General features: G+C 36.5%; 2 protein-coding genes across 4 annotated transcripts; both read left to right on the top strand.

Annotated features, from left to right (window-relative positions):
- The first annotated feature begins 505 nt into the window (after positions 1 to 505).
- Positions 506 to 5,195, top strand: LOC129237676 (uncharacterized). Of its 2 annotated transcripts, XM_054872560.1 has the most exons (6): positions 506 to 1,482; positions 1,599 to 2,365; positions 2,581 to 2,839; positions 2,918 to 3,084; positions 3,231 to 3,456; positions 3,524 to 5,195. In XM_054872560.1, exons 1-6 carry the CDS (start codon positions 934 to 936, stop codon positions 4,715 to 4,717), a joined length of 3,162 nt encoding a protein of 1,053 aa, XP_054728535.1. In that variant the 5' UTR covers positions 506 to 933; the 3' UTR covers positions 4,718 to 5,195. The 2 variants fall into 2 exon arrangements, with proteins under 2 accessions (XP_054728535.1, XP_054728536.1); XM_054872561.1 differs by lacking the exons at positions 2,581 to 2,839; positions 2,918 to 3,084.
- Positions 5,196 to 6,243: 1,048 nt separating this feature from the next.
- On the top strand, positions 6,244 to 19,517 carry LOC129238696 (uncharacterized). 2 transcript variants are annotated; one of them, XM_054873814.1, is made up of 4 exons: positions 6,244 to 6,540; positions 17,645 to 18,567; positions 18,633 to 18,758; positions 18,821 to 19,517. In XM_054873814.1, the coding sequence occupies exons 1-4, from the start codon at positions 6,520 to 6,522 to the stop codon at positions 19,011 to 19,013; spliced, it is 1,263 nt and encodes a 420-aa protein (XP_054729789.1). In that variant the 5' UTR covers positions 6,244 to 6,519; the 3' UTR covers positions 19,014 to 19,517. The 2 variants fall into 2 exon arrangements, with proteins under 2 accessions (XP_054729789.1, XP_054729788.1); XM_054873813.1 differs by lacking the exon at positions 6,244 to 6,540 and adding an exon at positions 6,924 to 6,998.
- Positions 19,518 to 19,519: the final 2 nt, after the last annotated feature.

Raw genomic sequence — 19,519 nt, 5'->3', positions numbered from 1 at the left:
TACATATATACACACATGCATAGGCACAGCTGTGATTGCCACAACAATACAATTTCTAATGGAATGTTTGTTCTTCATCTGACGGCGTTGATAAAATTGAACAAATTTTTGTAGACAAAATGAAATCATGGCATGTTTTGTTATTTTTCATTTTATTTGCTTTATTTCTTTTTAATTTAATACGAGATAGCTCAACTCAAATTTGGTGATTTTTCACGCCAACAATTTAATCAACCGTTCGTAAAACTTGCAAATTGTTATTGGTTTTGCGTTCATGTACTTCCTTTCTAATTTTCTCTTTTAAAGCGAGTTCTCGGAAATTAAGTTTTATATGAACAGACCTAATTTTACAGCTAGACTGCCATATTGAATGGTTATATACATTTTTGTGGATTCATTGCTAATGTGAACGTACTTTTATATCGTAGTATAATTTTCGTTTTCCATTTTTTTTAGTTTTTTGTCATCTCTGCTAATTTTAAATATATGGCAACACCACGAAGAAGCGTTCGAAAACAACAAGAAGCGTAAATTCAATTGAACCGTTTGCTTTCCGCATAGGCGTATATTTAACAAAAAATGGTGCTTTTAATTAACACAATAAAAAAATTTTGGATTTTCAATTATTAAAGCCCGATAATACAAATATATATCTAAGTTGCGTTCGACGCAAAGAGTAGCATTGCAAAACAGAAGGAAAAAGGTGAAACACAAAAAGCATAACGTCGCAAACAACACCTAACCTCATATTTGTGGAAAAAGCGGGCAAAGCAAACGTCAAACACTAATATTTGTGCCAGCACCTTCCATTGCCTTTGTTGTAGGCAGTGCCATTGGGCAGTAAGAAATATAATTTGGAAATTAATAAGCGGTCGAGCCTGAAAAATTGCGAAGATTTCACCGAAAAGGAAACAAAGTTTTCATCATATAAGAATGGAAGTGGATGATGCTGCAGTGGTGACAATAGATGCACCAGTTGGAGGGGCAGCGTCACCACGCTGGTTAGCAGAGAATGGCGGCACTCGTACAGTAAGTCACATTGGGCAACGTAATGGCACGAATGCTTCAGCGATAGCCGAAACCATAGTAGATATTCCCGATGTAGAAGCTCCGCCGGAGCAAGATACCCGAGAAAATCGTAGCGATGAAAGAAATGAAGATGATTCACTTTATTCAGAATCGGCATTAAAATTAGAAGTATCAGGTACAGAGGATGAAGACAGTCGTGATTATTGCGAATCTGTTTACCAAACATTGACATCAAATTCAGTAGATAAAGAAATGTTGAAAACAGAAGCAATTAATGTATCACTCAAACGTAAACGATATGAAATTCGACGCTCAGGATCAGATGAATGTTTGTTAGGATTTGATGAGCAAAATGGAGAGGCGAAGGTAATAAAAGCGGGCACTGCATCACTTTCGAAAGCGTATAATGAAAATATTGAAACTTCGCCTCGTCCCACAAAAAAGTTAAAGCATGTAAGTTTTGTATAAAATTAGCATGCCTTTGATTCCGAATTAATTTGCTTAATTTGAATGACTCTGTTTCTGATCTGATAATTTAAAAATTCTCTACCGTTTGTTTAATTCATTAGAAATCAGCTCTAACTCCACCATCCCGAACTTCACCATGTTCGCAGGTGTCTCCTAAGGATTCTGAAGAATTTGATATGTTCGAAATTGATAAAAAAGTCAAGAAGGAGGAAAGCTACCGCTCGGAACATATAGTAGCTGATAATGAAGAAATAGAAACAAATGCAAACGCAACTTTAAAAAGTTCTACTGTGGCAACAAGTTCTGGAACACAAATTGTAGGTAGTGGGAGCAAAAAACCATTGTCAGCCCAAGATGACTTTTACAAAAAACCTTTCGAATACGGTTGGAAGCGTGAATTAGTATGGCGCGCAAATATAGAGTCAAGTAAAGATAAAGCTGACGTATATTTTATAACACCCGGTGGGAAAAAACTTCGCACACGAAGCGATATAATACCTCTTCTTGAGGGCGATTTAACCATAGATCATTTCAGTTTCGCCCGTGAACCACTTGGCGCTGGGGCGGAATGTGAGACCGTGCGAAGTGCAAAGCCATCTAACAGAGTTTCTGCAGCAGCCGCCACAATAGCAGCTGCACCCACGCCTACTAATATTGGTAAACGAATTTCTAAGCCGAAAGGACCGAAAGGCGCTAGCCCACCTCCCCAAGGGTGGACACCAACACGCGCACTTAAAGTAAATAATGCTTTGCTTAGCGGCACTATTTCGAGTAGATATTCTGCCAATTCAACTCCTGGCACACCACCAAGTAGTCGAAATGCGAGTTCCAGTAGTGGTGCGAGCCATAAAAACAGTAAAATTAAAAAGTAAGTAATTAATTAAAGCAATTATTGTGGTAGTATAGCGCATAGTTATTACTCGCTCTCGTTGTTAGTGAATAACAATGTAATATTGGTAGATTTTACTAACTGGTGTATACAATTGATCAAATTTATTTTTTACTTATTGGATTTGAGTAGCATTTACTGGTTTTATGTTTTACTGGCAATTTTCATTAGAAAGTATGACTTCTGGTTTTAAGGGGATCTGCCAGCTCTAATGTGACTGCCGTAAGCGCCCATGCAAGCACAGGATCGGCGAATAATCCGATTTCCCATTCAACACTTGAGCCATGCACGATTAAATGTCCGCGTGCACCAGGACAAGTGCCACAACTCAAATGTGTTAAATGCCTTTGTCTATTCCATCACGAGTGTGTTGGCTTAAACCGTTTAAATAGTGAATATCGCATTGCTGGAGAAAGTGGCACTCATTCCAAAGGCCGGGAATACATATGTGAGGTGAACTTAGCATTTGAAACCTCTGTTTCAGGTTCTTAATTATCTCGTCGTATCTCATTTTCATTTTTTACATTGTAGGCTTGCTTGCCGGTATCAGAGATTTCGTCTGGGACAAAATCAGTGACAACTCGAAAACCCTCCTCAATGCGTCCTATCCGTCTTGAAAACAAGTATCCACAAACTATTGCGGTAGTAAAAGGGAAAAAGTATGTGATGGTTGCCAAACCAATTGCTCCCCCAACTGAGTGAGTGTGCGAATGTTTTGAAGCACCAAAAGAGAACTTAACTCTGATTCCTAACCAATATAAAACACGAGAGCGAGGCACACAATCTTACATATAAAACTGCAGATTGAGATCAAATAAGTATAATATATGCCTTTTATTTACAGACACGTCAACGATATCGAAAATGATTTGAAACAAATTAACGAAAGCATCCGGAACAATCGTAAGACATCTGCAATATCCTTAGATGCACCAGTTTTATCACATGGCATTCCGCCCGCTCAAGCTGCAGTGGATCAATCAAACAAAGTTTTCGCCACGAACTTTTTCGCAAATGTGTCATTTGCTTATGACGCATTGCTCTGCATTCTTAAGTACTTGAAAATACATGTAAGTAGAAATTTTATGGAAGAAATATTGGTATTTAATCGAAACATATATATATATATTTTTTCAGGAACGTCCACGTGCAGCTTCAGTTTGTAAACTATGGCATCTCGCTGCAAAAGATACATCATTATGGCAAACTGTTCGGATGAAAAACTCCCGGGTTAGTAGTTGGGCAGGCTTCGCTGCCGCATTGCGTCGCGGCGAAACAAAGCATTTAGATCTTAGAAAAATGTTGGTGTCTAGCACTCGTGGTGAAGAGATGTGGCAAGAATTTTCTGAACATATAGGAACTGTTTGTTCATTAGAAATTATCGATCTATGTCGGTGTTCAGCTCGCATTGTAGAAAATTTATTTCAAAGCAACAAAAATTTGCGCATATTAAATGCTGTTGCCATTAATGATGACTCTATAAATCTTGAGCACATTGGAATACTAACACGACTGGAAGAGTTGCGTCTTCGTACATGTGAGCCAGGCGTAATTACAGGCAATTTGCAATCGTTACAAGCACTTACAAAGCTGAACCAGCTATCTTTGACTGCTGTTCGTGAATTGGGTTCTAAAGGTGTAGAAGTACTTGGTGAATTAGTTAACCTACGTTCATTGGAGTTGGGCGAATGTGGAGACTTTGATTCTACTTTTGCAAGAATTGTACTTCCAAAATTGAAGAATCTTCGTCGATTGCGTGTCGAAAATGGACAGGAAACGAGCTGTTGTACGCTAGAAATACTGGAGGCAGTTTCGCAACTAGAACTTTCCCAATTAGAACTTGTAAACTTCGATATTAAGTCCGGATTTGATGAGAAATTGCAGCTTTGTACCAATATTTGCAAGCTGCTTATCATTCCTACGTATATTTCGCAATCAGCGACCACAAATCACATCGTATTGAACGCCGTACAGCAAGTAGCTTCCACGTTGAAGGTGTTTACGTGGGGCGTTACAGTTGAACTGCTGCGCGTAACTGCCTTATATGTTGATCAGTGCGAAGAATCAACTAAAAAGGAAAAACATCACTTTGATGAATGCATTCCGGTCCTGAAACCTGTACCCGGAGCACCGGTTGCTGAGGATAAAGACGACGATGACGAAGAGAAGGGAAATGCCAAGGAGGAAGCAGTACCAAGTGATGTTCCACAAATTGAAATATTACCATTAGACAAAGTAGAATCCATTCTAGGCGACAACTTGCCGAAAACTAAATTCACTATTGTGAAAGTGCCGTATCATGCTACGTGTAAACAGCAACTTGTTGAGTGAAAGTTGGGCAAATAATTGAAAATAGGCGTTCTAAACTGGGGATAATGCCGAGGGTCTCATGCATTCATATTCGACTTTATGGATTTTTAATTTGATCCGACTTAGAAAGCCAATTCACAATCTTCGTGTGTACAAAATATACAAAGTTCATCCCGTTTTATTTAATTTGAAAAATAGTTGTTATTATTTTGGAAATAAACATATTTTGACTGGCTTAAAACTGGACCACGTATGCTTATATTTTAATTTGCACCGCACTTAGTAAAGAACTATGATTTAAAATACCCAGACTCACTACATTCGCACACATTTGCTATTTTAAACTGCTATGGTGCCTATGTAGATAATCGAGCCTATCAGAAATAATATAAATATTAGCATTAATGTCTTTAAAAATGAAGTTTTTAATATTAACCTGTAATACTTTGAGTTGCAGTTTTACAATCGCAATAAATTGTAGACGTTATCACAAAATTTATGTTTTGATTTGTTTGAATTTTAATTGTTCATAAGTATTCAAAGACCTAAACCTGGAAAAAGACAAATAATTGTTAATATGAAAATATGTTACTTCCACTTAAAGATTTCTATCAGCTCATACTAAGGTGATAAATACCCTTTATTTTCTTAACATATTTATATAACCGTTCAGTAAAATGATATTACGATGAGACAAAATTCAGCGAACTAGACATAGTTAATTTACTGGGGTGGTAGGTTTACAGGTCTTGGTCGGGAAAAACCCGAGTCATTCCGGTACGTAGAACCGGCTGCCATGATATCACGATCGATCGCGAAGCAGTGTCGGCAAAAATCTGAAGAATCAAGATTTTATATTTCAATCAAAATTTGAGATCCATTAAGTTTAATTTATACTAAAAAACAGGAATGATTACAAGTAAGAGGCCGTATTTCTGCTTTCCATTTGAATCAAGTTTCAATACCCAACTTTGCAGGCTTAGACCTAGTTTTAAAAATTCGCCATAGTTAAACTAGCACTGAAAACCCGGTTCTTAGAGTGACACCCAAAGCGAATAAATACAGGGTGATATTACAAGAACAAATGTTTCGGTTTTTTGTTGTTGTTGTTGTCGTAGCAGCATAAACATTCCCCATACATGGACGGGGAATGCTGCTGGAGTGACAGTCCTTGGCCGGATATAAATCCGGGTCGTTCCGGTAATGTAGAACCGACTGTCTTGGGAACGGTTTCGGTTTTTTCTTGTGGTTTGGTGGTTTGATTGCCTGTGATCTATTTTTTTTTACATTTTACGAGAAATGTTGACATTCGAACAACCAAATTGCAAAAGCAAAACATGTAAATTTTGCTTTTGTACTAATGCTATCACCTTGCATGGCAGCCCTCACTAAAGTGGTGAATTTCCTCAAAAATCTTTTCACCATAATTTTCGCTAGCTTTCAGAGTTGATAATAGGAGCATTTAATTTAGTGAGCAATTATTTTTACAAATTCCACTTATTTTACTTATTCCACTTGATGTTGTGGAGCGTGAAGTTTGAGAGTTTGGGACAGTTGGGGATAGGAGAATGGGTTACTTTGCTGAACGAAGTTAACTTTTAGTTTGTTGGCAGCTTTCGTTGCGATTGGTTTTACTAATTTTTACCGGTGTCGGTATAAGTGCTATTTTGCTTAAGTTCGTCGTAGTTTTAAAATATGGCATTACAATCATTTCCAAAAATGTAAAAGGCTATTCGTAACCGACAAAATAAAGTACTTGTATTTAATATACAATTATTTCAATCGACCAAGTTTAGCAATTAATCGCGATAATCTTCGACATAATGGGTCAAATCAAAAGCGAGGTAAGCATCGTTTAAAATGAAAGATTTCTCGTGATCATAGAAAAACATGTACTATATTAAATTACCGCTATTTCATAAAAAAACGCGTTTATTTTCTGATGTCTGTATATGAATGTCTGATCATATTCATGTCATACATATGTATGTACGTGCATCGATTCATATCAACAAGCAGAAATCACAACTTAAAAAACAAATTCGTAAAAATTCGACTAATGAAACGGTATATTCCTTGATGAAAATATGTACATGGTACCGTATGGACGTAATGTATGTATGGAAGTGAAAAAGTTAGTGTAAATGTCTGTTACAAATAAAATGGTCTGAAACCTTATATTGAAACAGAAATTTCAGCTGAAACCATCGCCTCCAGCAAGAGCTCTTAGCGAATGATGACAATGACCTCCGTCGTTCCATCCCTCAAAGTGATCCCGCTCGCATACACAGGTTGCGTTACGGTGAGTGCCTTCTAGCTATTTGCACTGAAGCCAAACTTTTCTCTACTTCAGTTCATGACAGATGGTGTATTTATTAGTTCACCATCCGTGTGCCTTCATAACCACGATCATGCGAATGTACTTATATATGTATGTATGTATGTAGGTATGTAAATATTCTTACGTATGTATGTGCTTTCACACTCATAAACACATATATTTACTTTCGTGTGTGTGTATGTTGAAGGAAGATTGAAAAGTCGTGAATATCGTGATGTTTCTAGTTACATTTGGAGCGAAAAACATTCATTAAGGTAAAAGCTTCAAAAACCCTCGCATAATTTGAACTCGACTTTTCTTTAAGAGTTGGCACTTTATATGAGTTTTAGAAAATTACTTCTACTGCACTGTACATAGAGTACATATGTACATATGTACATACAGCAGTACAAAAACATTTGTTGAAAAAGAGAATGTAAGCTGTTCTTGCTTTCTGCGCGACTTTTTTATTTTACTTCTGTAAACGATCTTTCCCTGATACATTGTTTGCGATAAATAAAGGAGATCTTTCAATTGAAAATAAGCTTATATTTAGCATGGCAAGAGTTAGAAGTTAAGTATAGAAACAAAGTAAGAAATTCCACCGTGCACGCCAATCGCATTGGCAAAACAATGTAGCTTATGAAAAACTTCCAAACATCTAAGCACTTACACACACATATGCATTGTTAATGGCAACCATGTTCATGTTCAAAACTAAGCCAGAGTACAAGATCGTGCCATTGAATAGCGGTGTAAATAAACAATGGCAAGGCTTGTGGCAATTGCACAGTGGCAGTGGCTCGTATTGGGATTGATGCTGTGGATGGCAAAACCAACTACACAGGTTCCGCCAAACCAGAAACTGGTAAATCAGCCTGCAAAAAAAAGAGAAAAGACGGAAAAGTTAATTTACCTCTTTTCTTACAAAAAAAGAAAGAAATGGTAGAAAATGATTCAATGCACAATGTTATGTGCATACATGTATATGTATGTATGTATATGCATCTACACACAAAATCCGCATACGAGTACATACATACAAATGTACATGCATTTATAAATAATATGTGCATTTGTTGCTATAAGGAATAACCGTAGCGAAACTTCGAGATGATTTAAGTTCAAGCACCTTTGAACTTATACGAATTTTACCTACGCGCATTCATAGGCTGTGTAGAATATTTTGACCAATTTAGATTCCATTTACTTTTTAGCCCCGATTTTCAATTGAAAGCTTCTGCAAGTATTCAAAAGTAAGCTTTCTCCGAAAATCTCCGAAAACATTAAAAATCCATTTTAGTATTTAACACAATGATTTCATCCGCTAAATACGCGATTACAGCTATTTGGCCATGACCTACAAAAAGGAAAAACTGTGCGGAATATAAAAAAAAAATTATTTACACAAAAATAAATAAGAAAATAAAATCATTTATCAATGTTGGCTTAAACGGGACGGTGAGTATGAGTATTCAGCACATACTTTGATAGTAGACACGACAACGCATGACAATGCAATTTTCCAATTCGAGTCGAAAGTGATTTTTAATGTATATATACATACATGTATAGCATACAATTTGTAACTCAATCCTCGATAAAAACAATTTTTTGGCATTTTTTCCGAATGATTAAGTTGTTACTTTTATAAACTTGTTAAACCAACTGGACATTTTCGTACATACGTACATGAATGTAAATGTAAAACGTTTTCGCTGGCAACGAGTGTAATGAACGACCCAATACCGGTTCTGGTTTGTATTGACGCGTATGTAAATGTAAACTTAAAGTTAAATTTCCCTTTCTCAAGAATATTTTCAGTGCACTGTATTTAGTTCAGCTTTCAACAAAAGTGCTTCTTTCTGTTTTATTATTTTGCCAACTCGTTACATAAAAAATAGAAGCCTGGAATACGATACTACTTTTTACTGCAAAAAACTAAAAGTCTTTTCAAAAATTAACTTATACTAAGACATCTATGAAAAACTCCAATGAACTTGTTTGTACTATAAAATAAGATGGGCATTCTTTTCTTTGGTTCAGTATTGAACGTATGGGCTTTTAAGCTAATTACTTTGTTGAAATGCCAGAAGGGTAATAGACTTTACCGACGGTAAAAACGTGGTACATTTGCCAGTAAAATTGCAATAGCTGCCGATAATTGTTGAAAGGAAATATGCAATATATGTACATATCGCTCGTTTACGGGAAGAACGAAATAAAACAAAAAACCAAAAATTCGAGGAAAACAGCTTCAAAATTTGTTATTTATAGTACTATGCATCTCTGAGTAAAAGTATATGATGAACACAAAATCCTGTTGGTTATTGAAGCGATGATGTTGCGGCAAAATTCCAAATTTAAAACTCGTTGTTTCACATTCAAAATTTTAAACGAATACTAAGTTGGACTCAACAGTATATACATATATAACAAATAAGTAAATATGAATAAATGTATAATATATATCGCTATGGATTTCCGCATATTTATATTTTTTTATTATGACGTTATTGCACAAATGAGCAATGCGTATAAATCTATAAATGTAAGAAATTAACATAATTTGCAGAGCCTATTTACTCGTTCTAAAAATAAGATAAATTCCTAGAGTAACATTTAGATGGCCAACAATCAGCGATAGCCATAAGCACTATAGTTCCAGCAATACTGTTTTAAATTTACGCGAGTTTCTCCTTGCTTATATTTGTATATTTCACAGTATTTAGTGAAAAAAGTCTTGGGCGAGTACAGGCATGGAGGTCTTGTTGTGAAAGTCATCATTCAATGCATTTATTGAACTCGGGAATATCTAATACTGCTACGCATTTCATTGCTTGTTGTATTTGTACGTAGGTATATATGTACATATATACTTTTAGGAAATATGACGAATATTGTATAACAGACGCAAAAAGTAACGAAATGAAAACGAAAGCCAAACTAAATACTTTTTGTAAGTATTTGTTTGAGTAGCATTCATTATTCCGCCACAACACAGTTGGTATGAAAATATTTTCACATCTAATTAAAGTCAAACTAAAATGCCTAGTTTCACTCAGACTAAAGCCATGCCGCAACAGCAATAGCAAAAGCAACATCCAACAGTGGCATGCAGATGCAGTAGCAATCAACTGATGAAAGTTACGAGTATGTGAATGTACAATGTTGGCCCTTTTCAAACGGCATACCCCAGACAATAACTTAAAATAATAACTTTATAAATAAACTCGAAAAATATGTATATATTTTATATTCATACACACATACATGCATGTACAGTACACCGCAAACCCCTTAGAAACATTAAAATATTTATACAGTTCTACCTTCAGTGCCAAATACCTCACCAAAAATTAGCGTAACAAATAAAACTTCTGTTGTGAATAGCTATTTGGTATATTCCCCATTCTATTTACTTGCTTTAATACTTTCTATACAGTTTTTAATAATTAGTCGTAATTTTCGATCTTTTGGCCACACATCACGAATATTTCCGTTAAGAGGAGCTATGGTGTGGTTTCGCCGTGAATACCTATATCTTTAAATTTGGGGAAGTTGAGAAGCGTCCAACAGTTTTCGAAGGGGTTAAGATCAAATGAATTACCGCTCCATCATGCATAAAGCTGTTTCGGGGAATGTTATGCTTACTTTATCTTAATTCCCCTGTGTATAATTTTGATGGAGTCTGACCTATATCGACTGATTCCTTCCGTTAGTTTTGTTAAACAATACGCTTCGTTCAACTTTCTTGAGGGATTTTGGCACATTGCCATTGCTCAAGCCCTTCGTGATTTCGAGTCTCCTCACTCTATGAGAAAGTCGATAGGTTTTTATATTTTCAGCAGCATTCTGAGGATTACTTGTATTAGCTATGTTTCCATTTTTGAGTGTATGAAAAACTTTCGCGATTCGAGCAATAGTAGCTTCACTCACATTGAATTTTTTGCGCGATTGCTTTGTAAGAAATTCTACCATTACTAATTAAATAAAAAAAACTATAGACAATTACCAAAAAGTCTCTCACCTTAAACAAAATTTTAAAATTCATAGAGGAATAGGCGATCGCTAATAGCCAACTACGTTTTTATTTAAGTAATCAAATAGTTTGTTTAATTGCTATTATCGAGGGCATGTTTCTGATGTATTGGCGGCGTACTGTATGTTACATACATATCTACATGTACCATGTAATTGAAATAAACACTTGTTCGGCTTTTGACGTTACTAAATGTGATTTTGAAATCTGAGTTTAAATGTACATATTTGCCTCTCCACTGAAGATTGGGCAAACGTTTATTTCAAGGGATGTGGCACGTACGTAAATGCACCCATACATATACACCTCAATCAATTTCCTTGCCTTCATTATGGTACAGCATTAACAACTAGAACTGATAAACGTATGGGCAATTAATTACTCGGTCCCTGCTCATACGTTCATTCCCGCCTTATCGCACCATTAGACACTTATCAATTTTCCATTTTTTGTTTTACCTTTTGGAGCAAATATTTCATGAGAAATTATATTATTTCACAAATATGTAAACACATTTGCTTGAGAGTGTATTTGCACAAGTGAAAATGTAAAAGAAAAAACATGTCAAATGAAAATGAGTAAAAATGCACTCAACGAGTTGATAAGATATTAACTTCATATGTGGAATAGAAGGAAATATTATCAAAATATAATAATGCTATGTAATAATAAATGAAGCAATCAAAGGCAAATGGTTGGCTTGAATAATTTTTCAATTTCGGGGGTAAATTGTTTCACAAAAATAGCTCAAAAACCAAGGTTTCCATAAATCTGGTGAAACAAAAAAAAGTAATGAAATTTTCGCTAATTTATTTTGTGTATTTTTAGCGGCTATTGACCGGTTAGGAGAGAGATTTTTCACCAACTAAGTTATGTAACACAGTAGATAATGAAATTTTGCTGCCGGTAATTAAATACAGTAAGAGCGTGATAACTCGGACCATATAAAACAAATTATGCAATAAAAAATGTTAATTATACAAAATTAATGGTCAGGGGACTATTTGCATTTGATTTAAATTCATTTAAATGGTTCTTTTGCCAATGTGTAAAGCGATGTTTTCTGTAACAATTTTGGAACTTGACCAATGCATGCTTAATGTGCAACTTCTGTTGTACACCCAAGTAGGTACACATATGGAGTTCTAAATGTGTATATATGTATGTACATATATTCTTAATCAGTGTTGCCTCAGTCTACAATTTATTTATTCTCAATAAAAACTGCGTCTCCCATTCCATGCCTTGTGTTTTGAGTTCTATGCTCATAATCATATTTATATGTATCTATGTATAACAGGTATGTATGTATCTTATAATGCATGCGTACACTGGATGGTCTCTGTTATGTGCAATCAAGGCTGTATGGAGCTTATTTTGATTTGTAATGAAAATAATACCCTGCTTGTTTCCGGTAATGTGTTAGTTTGTGGATTGTCTTTCTAATTTCTAAAGATTAACTCTTTAAGAAATGTTTCACGTATGTAGGTACAAGTACATTGTTATGTATTATGTGATAGAATTTTTTATGCGCTGAGATATTTCAGTGAAACACAAGTCACGTTTCTTATGTTTGGACTTTGCAACATTACGTGAGAGCAATCGATGTCAGCGTGCTTTGAATGCCATTTTGCAACAAAAAAGTACACACATACATAAAACACACTGCCGAAATTCCCACAAGCAAAAGCGACAGTTATAAAACAAACGAAAAAATAGAAATATAATGCTGAAGCCAATTGCTGCCATAACACCTATCAGCATTCACATCACAAGGCAAGGTAAAATAGGTAATATTCAAATGGGTATCACTGTTGGTTTACTGACCACGAAAACAACATTACATCGTAATCTTCGCCAAATAAGGTGACTGTTAAAACGTCACTTTGGGTGTATTGAGTTACGCTATTTGGTGTTAAGTATCATCGGCGTTTTACGTCGTTTCGGTAGCCAAATTGAAAGTTACCAGATACTTGTATACCCCTACTAAAAGTTAAGTTAACTGTTTCATTAACGGCACTCAGGTGAACGGAAGTTGGGTCAACGCCGATAATGACTTGCAGTTAGTTAGTTTTACAGTGAAGTTCTTACATATTACATACTACATACATATGTATGTATGCGCACCTTAGAAGGAAAATGAGAGGTACTCACATCTACATACTTTCAGATAGCCAAGCGGCTTTAAAAGCCCTTCTATTAACAACCATCACCTCTAAATTGGTAAACGATTGCCTAAACCTCCTAAACACGTTAGGAAACCTCAACACAGTAACACTATGTTGGATTCCGGGACATGAAGGACATGAGGGAAATGAAATGGCTGACGACCTTGCAAAACAAGGAGCAAATATGCAACTTACTGGTCCTGAGCCTTTCTGTGGACTGACAAAAGGCCACATTAATGAATTCCTTAGGAAATGGGAGGAAAGAAAACTTGCCGCACACTGGCTAAACTGTGCCGGTCAGCGTCAAGCCAAACTATTCCTAAGTCCCAACAAAGGAATATCTGACAAACTTCTCTCACTAAACAGAGTAGATCTGCGTCTTTTAACCGGATACCTCACGGGTCACTGCAGCCTGAGGTACCATCTAAATAATATTGGTCTATCCGAGACCAATGTCTACCGCTTTTGCGAAATGGACATAGAAAGCTCAGAACATGTGCTTTGTGAATGTCCTGCGTTGGGCAGACAAAGACTTCACCACCTTGGTGGTATCGTAGTATCTCCATGCAATCTTTGGAACAACAAACCCAAAACTGTGCTAAAATTTCTAAAAAGCCTAAACCTCTAGGGTTACAAAATAGGCCTTTCACAATAGATCAGCTCTGGTCGCAGTGCGTAATGGCCTTCTAATAATAATAATAATAATGCGCACTTCTATGTACTCTAAAATAAAAACTGAGACAACTCTGAGCATACATAAATAAATAAAATAAGTAGAGTCACACGTACGAAATTTGATCTGCTATGAACAAAGCAAAGAAACAATGTACTGTGTGATGCACATTATTTATTCATATCTACATTTGCATATGTATTTTTGTCGTATGGACATACATTTCTACACACATATGTAAAGGGTGATCAATTTAGAGGCATCGAAATTGAAATAAAACAACGAGAATTCAAATTGATTGGGCACTCTTTATTATTTTTGTGTAGAACCATCCATGACATTTATTTCTTAAAGATAGTCCCTTTCAAATGTTGGCTGCAACTGCGCCGTAATTCACCCATCCGTAAGCACCAATTTTGAAGAGCTCGCTAAAGGACTTCGGTCAGTACCTCGTAAATAATTTTAGTAATGTTGGCTTCCATTGCCTCAATCGAAGCTGGTTTACCCTCAAAACATTTAGACTTTACATACCCACAAATAAAAGTACAAAAAAAGTACAAAAGTGTGATATCACACGATCTTGGTAGCAATCCACTGGTTCGAGACGAGAGATAAACTGTTCCCCGAAGCGACGACGCAGTAAATCCATTGTTTCACGGGCTGTATGGCAAGTAGCGCTCTCCGCCGTCTGGTTGGAACCAAATGTTGTGGCGATGACGGGCTTCAATTTCCGTTTATCGTGGCGCGATAGCGTTTGCCATTTCTGTTACCTTGGCGCCAGCCTCGTCCTTGAAGAAACATGGGCCGATGATTCCTCTAGCCCATAGGCCGCACCAAACGGTTGTTTTCAATTGATGTAATGGCTGTTCTTAAAAGGCTTCGGGTTGTTCTTCAGCCCAAATATGAGAATTTTGCCATTATGTCAAAAATGGAGCTCATCGCTGAACACCATAAGTTGGCCAAAGCGCGCGTTGAACGCTTTTCACAGAGCAGGGTTTTTCGTAATACAATTGAATACTGAAAAAATTAGTTATTTAGTTTCACAGTAGCCACGGGTGATCTGTCGAAAAACCCTATTGGAAAAAGTATCTCCAACCTGATCACCCTTTAAATAATATACATATCAATATGTTTAATAATGAGAACTGCATACAGCTCTAGGACTGTCCAAATAAATGCTAAGTGTTTGGTTTACTTACATTCACATGTATTTAAGTGGTTTTAAGAAATATTTTTTGGCGATGGTCACGATAAAGTACATACATACATAAGTACGAAAAATTTGCTGATGACCGCTCCAGTAATTGATTGGAAAAATAACTTTTTAGAGTATATTGGATCGATAATATACTCGTATGTATGTTTTCCTTTGTGAATCGAATATAAAACTTACGTCAACACCAACAAACGAAGCAAGTGCATACTGAAGCACCTACATGCAGAGGTAGATATTGGGGATATCTATGCATTTGTGCGTGTAATAATGTGTGTAGATAACGATATTTCTGTAATATTTCTCAATTCATTTCTAAAGCTTTCAGGGAGGAACCAATCATTATCAGCAAAAATAAGTCAACAAAATAGCAGGTTAATGCGATGACGCACATGTTTATAGAAATAGTTGTATTTATTTCCCACCGCTCACATACATCCATATATACAACGGAATTGAAGTCAAAGCGAACGGCTAAACATATTTGCACAAACTTCTTAAGGCACAAAATATTTTCAAATTTCATTAGCCAACATACGAATGTAAAAGTAATGCGTACACAAAAATCTGGTAAAGCTAAAACACACTGCAACAGATTCTGATCCAAAGTTCATACATACATACGTATGCATACTGGAAATATAGAAATAAGATCTTCATTGTGTGGTAGGCATTACAATGGATCTAACTGAATTGAATATTTGAATCTAGTTTAAGCTTCCTTGGAATTCCATGATGCATTAAAGTTCAAAGTTGTATGAGTTACATGTATCTCTGAATGTGCACTGTTATGCTAATAATATTGCTGGAAGTCTTTTGATAAATCCCGTTACCTTTAATACAAAATACAGACAGTGAGCCGTAAATAATCATTAACTGTTAAAGCTAAGAAGTGCAAAGTTTTTAGGTCATCTTAAAAAGCAATGGAGCGAGAGAGATTTACCAGTGAATTCAAGCGATCTATTGTTGAGGCGGAAGTGTTGCTCTGCTCGCAGTATGCATTTTGTCAAATAGACGTTTGTATATATGTACAAACACAAGATGTTACACGCATGCCGTATGTAAATAAAAATACAATCAAAATGCTTATAAAAACGTTAAATATTTCCAAAGAACAATAAACTGCAAATTTCTGATGACTTCATCAGTTCAAACTTTGACTTAGTTGCGAAATGTTTTAACATACGGTGTATAAGCTTAAATCCGCTGTTTTTTAGTAAAAAAAAAAAACATTTTTTTTTATAGAAAGCAAAAAAATAATTTATTCAAAGTATTTGCCCTCCCTAGCTATACATTTTTCCCATCTCTCGGGCAATTTGTGTATACCACGCCAAAAGAATTCTTCATCTTTCGAGGCGAACCACTCGTCAAGCCATTTCCGGACGTCTTCGTACGAATCGAAGTGCTGTTCGGCGAGCGCGTGATCCATCGATGAAAACAGATGATAGTCCGAAGGGGCCAGGTCTGGTGAATAAGCGGGATGAGGTAGCACCTCCCAATTGATTGTCTCCAAGTAGTTTTGGACCATTCTTGACGTGTGCGATGGGGCGTTGTCGTGGAGGAAAATCAGCTTCTCATGTCTTTGTTCATAACGAGGCCTTTTTTCACGCAAAGCGCGGCGCAATTTGATGAGTTGTTGGTGGTAGCGATGAGAATTAACAGTTTCACCAGGTTTCAACAGCTCATAGTAAACGACACCCTGCTGATCCCACCAAACGCACAGCATCGTCTTGCGTCCAAAGCGATTAGGTCTTGATGAAGAAGTTGATGGTTGGCCGGGATCGACCCATGATTTTTTTCGTTTAGAATTCTCAAAGTATATCCACTTTTCATCGCTAGTCACCACAAGATGCAGGAACGACTTTCTTTTATGCCTAGCCAGCAAGATTTCGCATGTGTTTTGGCGTCGCTCCATCTGTCTATCGTTCAATTCATGGAGTACCCATTTTCCGACTTTTTGGACCTTTCCCATGGCACGTAAACGCATGGAAATGGCTGGTTGAGTGACACCTAACTGCTCGGCAAGCATTTTTTGCGATTGGGTATCGTCCTCATCCAAAAGAGCCTGCAATTCATGGTCCTCAACTTTTCTGGGCCGATTTTCACGCTTCATGTCACTCAAGTCAAAATGGCCGTCTTTGAACCGACGAAACCAGTCTCTGCAAGTTGTTTCCATAGGCCTCCACAAGCATTCGATGCGATTCGGCAGCCGATTTCTTCAAATTAAAGCAAAAAAGTAGAGCTTCCCGCATATGCTCTTTTTTTGGCACAAAATTAGACATGATTACGCAAGGAAAAAAGTGTGTTGCTGTATGAAATCACTGATGATGTGCAGTGATTGATGTAAACAGGTGTCGAACCCATGCAAAAAAAAATATGGCATTTCTATGGTAACTTGATATGCTCACTAACGCCATCTACGAGCAATCAACGGATTTAAGCTTATACACCGTAAATACTAATAAAAATGTTTCTTTATACATAAAAATATATACGTACATGTTTTAATTTGTAATAATTTATATTCTTCAGAAAATCGATCCATTAATACGTATTCAGGAAGAAATTAAAGAAGTTGTCCGCCGAGAAGAGGAACATCGCCAACTTATCACCGCGAGCTCTCCAATATCACCAGACGAATATGAAATACACAACGAAAATGGCATAGCAAATAATGACAGTCATATTGATAACGACAGCACCAATAGCCTCTCAATCAGTCCAGTTCCACATTCATCCTTAAATAACTGCGAGGGTTCTTTGAACATACCATCGTTGGCACATAGTGAAAATAGCGTTAACATTAAAGACAGTACAGACGATGATTCAGGAATATCCGCCTCACCAAGCCCCATAAATGGTGTATCAGCTAACCTAAGTCATTCGGGGCCAATGAAGACATCAAAAGAGCAACGCTATATCAAACCTAATTGTTACACAATTACACCAGAACCACCTCGCCAGATGATAATCACGAACACGGTTCCAACTGCACCTCCCATTATTAATAGGCAACGTCTTTTTGCCTTTAATCCCGCAAATAAGGGGGTAATGCAGCGGTTCATAGCTTCGCGTGGAAAATTGCAGTTGGGCAATAATAATATAGCATCTAATAAAAATTTGGTAAATCCAAAAACGAGCTCTGCATCGACCAATACAAGCACTTTGAGTGGTCTGCAAACACCTAACGCGACAATGGGGCCTTTATCAAGTCCTTTGCATTCAATCCCTACACCTGATGTCGTCGTGTCTCCTATAGCCATACCGACTGTTACAATGACTCCACCCCATATTGAGCGGGATGCAGAAGGAAGAGTCATACGGCGGGGTTATGTATCAGCAGAGGTGAAGATCCAGAAAGAAATCCAAGATTTGCAGGCACGTGAACATGAACTAAAAAAACGTAACAAATTTCGTCAATCCACATCCGATCTACTTGAAGCTATTGGAAACGAGTAAGTATGGTACATAGGTACATGAGCCAATACGAAAGCAATACTTTTGAAATCTCCCCTGACAGCAATGAAGAAACGGATGATGAAGACTCGGAAGTAGAGCATTGCCTTGGTCCCAGACAACTCCGTTCTGCGAAGTCCGTTAGTGAAATCCGCTACTCCACACAGATGAATAACAGCATATCGCCCAGGTAACAAAAAAAAATAAACATTTTCCTAAATCAGTCTTTAATTTGAAAACCTATGCTTTCAGAGCCACTCCTAGTCCAGACATCGATATTAAAAAGACAGTTTGTAGCACCATGCGTCCTGCCATGTCATTGGCTCAGCTGTGTGATTTGCCCCCGGAGGAGGCGCCGTCCTCGCATCGTCTCATAGTAGAATGGGAAAATCGTATACAAATGAATGCTGCACGTAACACGACTATGCTGCCGAACGACGAATAGATTAGAATTTAATTTAAAAAAATGTATTAATTTTGCACCAAATTCGTATGCAGTTGCCAGTATGCAGACAAAAGTCTAAAGCGCTTTATGTATTTCGTACTACTTAAAAATAAGCTTTGGGATAAGCTATAGATATCAGAATCAATCGTGTGATTTAACTGGCATTTGTTACTATCTATTTGCGAAAAGGTATTTTATATATGCACACACATATATTTATCTACTACGAAACGAGTATTTTATTATTAAACACATGTTCCCTTTTCCACGCATATATTGATCTAAAAATCAATAAATTATGCTGCAGCTTAATTTTTAAACCATTATTTATGTATTTTTTTAATGTCGATAGATTTGGTATCCGCAATGGATTTAAAAGAAATCAGAATACGTCTGTTCGTTTATTGCATTTACATTTATAAGTGTTCTTTCAATGTAAATATCAAGCATCAATTGTTGAATTATAAAAAAATATTTTAATAAAGCAGTGAATATTGAATTAGACT

Source organism: Anastrepha obliqua, chromosome 2 (assembly GCF_027943255.1).
Source record: "Anastrepha obliqua isolate idAnaObli1 chromosome 2, idAnaObli1_1.0, whole genome shotgun sequence".
NCBI lineage: Eukaryota > Metazoa > Arthropoda > Insecta > Diptera > Tephritidae > Anastrepha > Anastrepha obliqua.
The sequence above is the reverse complement of the archived record's forward strand: the minus strand, read 5'-3'. Positions and strand labels throughout refer to the sequence as shown.